The sequence below is a fragment of the Sinocyclocheilus anshuiensis genome, unplaced genomic scaffold (genome assembly GCF_001515605.1).
Source record: "Sinocyclocheilus anshuiensis isolate Anshui unplaced genomic scaffold, SAMN03320099.WGS_v1.1 scaffold1955, whole genome shotgun sequence".
NCBI classification, from domain to species: Eukaryota; Metazoa; Chordata; class Actinopteri; order Cypriniformes; family Cyprinidae; genus Sinocyclocheilus; species Sinocyclocheilus anshuiensis.
In genome coordinates, this window is record NW_015554054.1 from 638,414 (window position 1) to 645,929 (window position 7,516).

The 7,516-nt window shown below is 39.4% G+C and overlaps 2 protein-coding genes across 3 annotated transcripts in view; both read right to left on the minus strand.

The window, feature by feature from the left end:
* The window catches only part of LOC107668491 (G patch domain-containing protein 4-like), a 2,084-nt gene extending 266 nt beyond the window's left edge, over window positions 1-1,818 (minus strand). The window contains exons 1-6 of one of the 2 annotated variants that reach the window (XM_016460378.1): window positions 1,739-1,818; window positions 1,493-1,593; window positions 1,224-1,297; window positions 745-837; window positions 221-328; window positions 20-132 (exon numbers count right to left, since the gene is read on the minus strand). In XM_016460378.1, the coding sequence (XP_016315864.1) occupies window positions 20-132; window positions 221-328; window positions 745-837; window positions 1,224-1,297; window positions 1,493-1,571 (467 nt within the window). In that variant the 5' untranslated portion in view covers window positions 1,572-1,593; window positions 1,739-1,818. Of the gene's footprint in view, window positions 1-19; window positions 133-220; window positions 329-744; window positions 838-1,223; window positions 1,298-1,436; window positions 1,594-1,738 lie in introns of those variants that run through there. The other variant, XM_016460379.1, reaches the window with a different exon arrangement.
* Window positions 1,819-2,070: 252 nt separating this feature from the next.
* The window catches only part of LOC107668496 (GON-4-like protein), a 14,816-nt gene continuing 9,370 nt past the window's right edge, over window positions 2,071-7,516 (minus strand). The window contains 11 exon segments of the mRNA XM_016460382.1: window positions 2,071-2,826; window positions 2,909-3,011; window positions 3,101-3,374; window positions 4,204-4,375; window positions 4,533-4,643; window positions 4,722-5,033; window positions 5,225-5,368; window positions 5,488-5,685; window positions 5,785-5,948; window positions 6,070-6,364; window positions 6,807-7,516. The exon segment at window positions 6,807-7,516 is cut by the window's right edge and continues 11 nt beyond it. Of these exon segments, the coding sequence (XP_016315868.1) occupies window positions 2,713-2,826; window positions 2,909-3,011; window positions 3,101-3,374; window positions 4,204-4,375; window positions 4,533-4,643; window positions 4,722-5,033; window positions 5,225-5,368; window positions 5,488-5,685; window positions 5,785-5,948; window positions 6,070-6,364; window positions 6,807-7,516 (2,597 nt within the window). The 3' untranslated portion in view covers window positions 2,071-2,712.

Below are 7,516 nucleotides of genomic sequence, written 5' to 3' on the forward strand. Positions count from 1 at the left end.
TAATATTGGCTGCTCATACTTGGTAGTGCTGGAAAGGTCCAGTTTCTGGTCCTCATCTTCAGAAGTGCTGCTGCTGTCATCTGAATCAGAGGTCTTTTCTGGCTGCTCCTCACCTGACAGCAGCGTAGCTGACTAAGAATGGAGAAACACGACATTACAACAACTGCACAATCCAAATACTGAATCACTGCGGATTTTTTATTTCACTGATTATTTGTACCTTGACAAAACATCCATAGAGCATGGACTTGGCTTGCTGAGCCTTGCGTGGCTTCTTGTTGGAGATCAATCCATCATTGCTGTCATCTGACTTCACCACCACACCATTCTAAACCACAATGACAGCATCAGATGAGTCAACAAAACAAATATGCCCTCATTCACACAAAACCCAGTTTGCTAGAAATGATTTTTTTTTTTTGACAACTTATAATTTTTGTATTTACTTGCCAGATTTTCGTCAAATCACAGACAAGCTATGAAAAAAAAAATCTTCTTTTCTGCATTTCACCCCTGCATTTCCTAATCTAGATTTCTAATAACCTTGTGAATATTGTTGGCTCTGTGACAAATTGCTAGTTATGTTCTTTGTTTGTAAGTGGCTTTGGATAAAAGAATATGAATAAAACTGAACTGAGATAAATAGAGTCGCAAAATGTGATACATAATATTTACCAAAACAAAAACACCTACTGTAAAGAGATGATTTCTAAAATGTACTTAAATCCTCTTTATATTACTTACCTGCCCTGTTTCCACAACCAGACTGGATGAGGCTCTGTTAAAAACATGGTCCCACCAGTGGAAAGTGAACTGCTCACCTTCCTTATGGCCCATCTGAATACAAACAGCACATAATAAATACAAACATAATGTGCATAAAAGGGCTATAACAACTGGTAACTTAATATCTCAAAAGCTAGATATGTAAAAATAATTGACCTACACAGAGATACGCTATGCTTTACCTTTACCTATATTTTCCTTTTTGCCACCATTTCAAATTCATGTGTAATTATTATACATACAGGTTTTATGATCTGACATTAAGAGACTGTAAAATGTAAAAGCTACAGGGTGAACTGAACCAGTTAGAGCACCATAACTGTCCATTATGCATAACAATAAATGCTTATAAACAACCTTCATGTCCATGTTGTCAACTACCCACATGCTGTATTCAGAGAAATTATCAAAAGACAAAAAGATGTTCTCTCACTCACCCCTCTTTTATCACATTTAATTTTGACTTTAATAGCTTCTGAGATGCCGTTCTCTGATCTGCCCAGACCTTTACCTACAATACAAGTCTAAATATTAGCCATCACCAAACAGACTTGGCATGTGTCAGTCAATAGTTTACATGGATATGCCAACGATTATGCAAGAAAATTATTTATATCTATATGAAAGTTAATAAATATAGTAACACACACAGGGTTTCAGATGTATAAAACAGCCTGCACGGGTCATATTATCTGTTCTGATTTACCCTTTTCCCACCCGTGTCTCAGAAGCTGCTCCTCTGCGAATTTTAGTCCTGTACTCTTTTCTTGGACCATTTCTGCCATTTCCACAATAACTTCTCAGAATCTGCACATGGGAAGCGGTTAGTAAAACACGGATCAGGTTACTGCACATATAGCTGTTTAAAATATCTGTTAATACTAAATAAATTCTTAATCTGTCAAAGAACTGTAAATCCGATAACACATTATAAATAAATTTAGGCTCGTACTGCTATAAAAGAGGAAAATGGGCAATAATCGCTACCACGCGTTCCGCAATGGAGTAGACATGACACCGGAAAGATACGCAACTACGGAAAGCGAAAAGGTTCAGCGCTCTTAAATAACGAAACGCGCTTTTTTTTTTTGCTTTAATTATCTTATACATTTATAAAAAAATAATAGTACCCATTCACGTGAAATAGTAAATAATTATACAAACAGATAATCAGACGCAATAGATTGAAGCATAATAGACCCATAATAGATTTGTTTTTTAATAAAAAAAAAAAAATCAGTGAACAAGTATACTGTGTAATATACACACACACACACAGCCACATTTTTTTATATTCAGTCTCACACAAAACTAAGTATAAATAATATTTTTATTAATTGTCTCTCCAGATTTCCAACAATTTGTGCATCATTCACAAAACATCTGAAGCAAAATAAAAACAAAATCACCCTGATATAAAAATACTGTACACCCCTCACCCCCCCTGTTCATATTTTCACAGAATATACAATCAATCTGTTAGAAATGATGTTGGTGTGAATCTGCTGGTTAGTGCTTTACAATGAATTTTTTTTCTGCATCTTTTGACTAATCAAATACTTATTTTGTGGTCAAAGGGCTATGAAATTTGCCCACCAACAGTAATATAATAATCAGGCCCTGTCCTGAGCCATTTTTGTGCTACAATTCTTCAGTAATAACTTTTGTGTATGTTGGATTTCAGTGTTTAGCATGTGTTTGATAACACCTTCATATTTAGTTGATTTATACTTCATATGTTACAGAGAGACCTTCTGACCCTTTGTCACCATACTTAAAATACGTCTTTGGCAGGTGTTAGTGCAAGACATGGGGTTTATGTGCATGACTAGTCTCCAACTAGAAGAACTGCATCTGTGTTTTAATGCACAAAGTCAACAGTTCATATGGATGGAGAAACATCTGATCCTTTTATGACTGCAGGGCTCAGTCCTGTTCCTCATCAGTGGCAGACTGCTGCTCAGCAGCCTCGTCCTCTGAGCTGGCCTGACATGCTGACGTATGGAACAGACGCATCAGGTCCCGAAATCTCCTTGAAACCTGCAGAGACACTGATGTTAAAAAAGGCAAAGAAAAGAATGCTATAAAGCAAAAAAGATCTGTAACTTTATAATTCTGGTACCTCACTGGCTGTTTTGTTTCCGAGTTGCTCTGACACAGCCTGAAAGGTGCTTTGATTAGCTCCTTGCTGCTGACAGGCAGTAAGAATCACTCGATCTGCCTCCCTATGAACCAGATGATAAAAGAGGGCCATGTAAAAACACAAGCACCATCAGATGCTCAAAAACACATCATGATCTGTGGCTGTGCTCACCTAGTCCAGAGAATGACCCTCTCTCCACTGGGAGTGAGGGAGATGTTTTTGGCACACACAGGTGTGTCTAAGACTGGGCTCAGTGTGCTCTGCTGAGTGGCATCTCTCTCTCCTGATTCACCTGAATCGTCTTCATCCCTACTGTGCTTTTGTTCAGTTGTATGATGCATCTCCTCTTTGTTTTTCTTGTCATCTTCTTTGTTCTGTATTTTCTGCTCCTCTAGGACGGGGGAAGGGGGTCTCTCTTCTCCCTCCCATACAGGCCCATCACCTTCTGCAGATCAGGTAAAGAATTTTTTTTCAACGTTTGGAGTTTCCAGTAAACTGTCAGTACACTGTAGATATTATAATGAACACTCCTACATTTTAAAACAAATATATATTATACTATATATAATACATAAAACAGTATACTACATATTAACGTAAATATTAGCAAATTAAGTATTTGTTCAGTAATGTACACTACTATTCAAAAGTTTTGGGGATGGTAGGAATTTTTTAACAGTAAAAACAATATTGTGACATTATTACCATTTTAAATGGTACTGTTTTTTTATTTTAAATATATTTTAACATTTAGATTTATTTCTGTGATGGCAACGCTGAATTTTCAGCAGCCATTGCTCCAGTCTTCAGTGTCACATGATCCTTCAGAAATCATTCTAATATGCTGATTTGGTGCTCAATAAATATTTTTTATTATTATCAATGTTGAAAACAGTTGGGCTGCTTTTGTTTGTGAAAACCTTGATATTTTTTTTTTCAGGATTCTTTAATAAATAGAAAAAAAACAGCATTTATTTGAAATGGTAATCTTTTGTAAGATTATAAGTCTTTCCTGTCACTTTTGATCAATTTAACCCATCTTTGCTGAATAAAAGCATTCATTTCTTAGAAAAAAAAAGAATATATATAGCTGACCCCAAACCTTTGAACAGTAATGTAAATTGTTCTTAAAAATGAAGTACAAAGAAAGATTAAAAACATTTTTCAAAAATAACTTTAGGTCTCTGTAAGAATGCCTGTAGATGCTGATTTCAATTATTAAAATCCTAACTAAAAGTAACTAAAAATAAGAAATTAAAGAAATTAGGCTTTACCATCATGTGGACTGTTTGCTCCACTGCCAGTCTCATCTTTAACCTCTTTCTCTGCCTCTCCATCCTCCCCTTGTCCTCTTTCTTCTTCCTTTTCTTCCCCTCTTTCAGATTGTGCATCAGCAGACGGAAACGCAGAATCGCGACTCTTCAGTACCTTAGAGCCATTAGTGGCCTGATCACCAAAAAAAAAAAAATCAGAGTCCTCCTCAATGTGAAAAACACAATATGAGGAAACATGGTCTCCATCAAAACATCTAATAATAACTGTGGCAATTTCATATATTTCAAGGCTTTGTCATGTCAAACCACAAAACAAGCACAGCGAGCACCTTGTTGCTATTACAACGCAAACATCCCTTCCTCTTATGCCTGCGATGTTTGGCATCATGGCTGGAGTCATGACAGGGACATGAGCAATCTTTTTCAGGCCAATCACATTCCTGAAAAAAAAGCATGAGATTAACAACTAAACAAAAATGGGGAAAACAAATTCACTGGGATGAACAAAATGAAGACACCTTGTAGTTGCCATGTGTGTGCATTTCTTTCCTCCTCCTGCTTCTGCTGCTGATCTGTCGAATCTTGTGAGACTCTTCATCTTCCTCTAGATCAGGCAGAGTGACTTCCTCAAATCCTCCCCATACACCACCTCTAGAGGCCAAACTCATCCCTGCTTCTCCATCTGTCCCAGTGCCCACGTCCTCTGGCCAAACCGCCTCTTCAAACTGGCCAGGACGTGCTGGGGGTGGGCGCATCTCATCAAAAAACATCCAAAATTCTCCCTGTAGGTGTGTGTGGCCTTTAAGAAGGGTGGCCATCTGTGCTTTGAGCTGAGTTACAAAAGCAGAAATAACAGGATTTAGGAAAAGAAACTGTTTTATTAGGTACTTGCTGTGAAACTACAGACAAACGAGTGATTCAGTAATATCATTTAATGCTACATTCATGTACATTGGTTGTGTATTTCTATAGGACACTGCAGAAAACCTTTCATTTTATTCATGAATCCATCTATCTATACCTCTTCAATCCCAGCAGGACTGAGAGGACTTCCACTCTGCAGCGCTCTCACTATCTTCTGGTAATGAAATGGATTCTCCCCAAAACTGATCTCCAACTGACGCAGGAACCGACGACTCCTCTCAAAGGCTTGCTGCTCCTCAAACTGGGGATGGGACAGAATATATTAGATACAGTTTTGTTTTCTTTTTTTAGCGATAACATTGATCAAATGACTGTTATTTCCACTGTTCTCTTTTCTGTCTATAAAATGATTGCAATTACCAGTCCACACTCTAGAGCTTGCTCAGGTAAAAGGAAAGCAGCGAAGTCCTTGAGGAGCTCAGGCCAGTCTTTGAGCAGAAGTTTCAGCTGGGAGAACAGCTCTACAACACTGCGACTGTCCCCTGCCTGGTCAAACTCATAAAGTAGCCCTAAAAACTCCTCCACCTTACCAGGAATGTCTTGCAAGGCCTCACGCACCTACAACAGCAAAAGAAAGGGAAGGAAGATGAGAGAGAGGGACAATTAGTGTTTCTCTAATCGATGTAAAGGAGATGCTAGTGAGTCAAGTGGTCTGACCCTGTTGAGATAAGCCTGAGCAAAAGCCATATCTTTGCTCTCTCTCATTGGATCGTTGTCCAAGATGTGGTCATCGTACAACAGGAGCAGCTTTGAGGCATCTTTACTTCCTCGTTCCTGACGTCGACCACGCTTCAGACTACGAGGTGGTGGGCGACCACGGCCTGTAAGAGTCAATAAACTGAATCAACTGAACATTTCATATTGAAAAATTAACCAACCACAGCTGAATTCAACTTGACATCACTGAAAACAACACAATCAGATGTTAAAAGTTGTGCTGACCTCTTCCACGCCCCCCTCCTCTCCCGCTGATCTGTGGAGGGTCGTCATCGGGCAGCGCTTCTCCCTCCGGAAGCTTTCCACCTTCTCCCTCCCCTGCGTCCATCTCATCACCCTTCATCGCACCATCATCCTCATCCTCGGAGTTCTCCTCCTGCGAATTCTGGGACGCAGCGGAGTTTTGGGAGTTTGGGGAGGTGGGGGAAGTTGGGGACGTGGGCGAATTGTCCTCCTCAGAGTCTCCTTCTCTGCACAACCTCTTCTCTGATGCCAACCAGGTCAACTTCTCCATTGTCTCCTACCGAAGGGAACACAGAGGAAACAAATTAATAAAACTGTAGAAAGAAATGGATTACAATGACTCAATTTATATCTGTCTACTGAACTTATTTCAAGCATTTAAGCATAATACTTCACATCACATTTAGGAATGCATTATATATCAGTACCAAATTGGTTATATATTGATTTATTGGTATATGTTATATATTGTATATTTAATTGTGCATGCTCATTTAATCTATTTTTAGATTTCTATCTCTGCAGTCATCTAACGCTCACCTAATCTTTAAAAACACTAAATATGTAATAACACATTTAAATGTGATCTTGCAAATCTCAAAATGAATATGTATTTTCATTCTGCACATTCTAATGTTGTGATGCCTAAATACACTTGTAGCATTTAAAATGACTGATTTTAATTTTTAGGATTTTAGTTTTAATTTATTTAGACAAACCTGAAGCTCTGGAACGGACAACACAGATTCCTCTGATGCTGATGACATCACTTCCTCTTCATCCTCATCCTGTGTGAGGTCATCGAAATCCTCCTCTTCTTCATCCCTCTCTCCATCTCCATCCTTCTCTTCCCTATCTTTGTCGCCACTTCCATCCCCATCTGTTTTCCTGCCACCTTCTCCATCACCGTTCTTCTCACCTTCATCTTCATCATGTTCTCCATTTCCCCCATTTTCCCTCTCTTCGCCCCGTCCCTCCTTGTTCCCACGGCTCTGTTTCTCTTCCCCACTGGACTGTTGGTCCTTCCCATCACCAGTGCTGTGTTTGCACACTCCTGGGGTTTCCTGTTTGCCAGAGGCAGATTGGACAGAAGGACACTCTACAATATCCATCTCCACCCTCACAGAAGCTTCAGCACCACCGTCTGTGCTGCTCAAACTGGAGTTGGGGCTGCAAGAGGACTCCGAGAGTGCCAGGAGAGGACTACCAAACAAAGCACCTGCCATTTCCTCTTCCCATCTGTCTCCAACCATTTCCTCGACATCCTCTTTTCTTTCCCCAGCATCTTCTCCTCTAATTGGCAACGACGTGGCTGGTGTTATGATGTTTAAGGGCACTTCAGTGCTACCCTTGTTATTTAGGACTACGGAGCCAGTAGGAATGTCAGTTTGCTGGGATAAACTTCTTGGTGCACCTTCAGCAGGAAGTA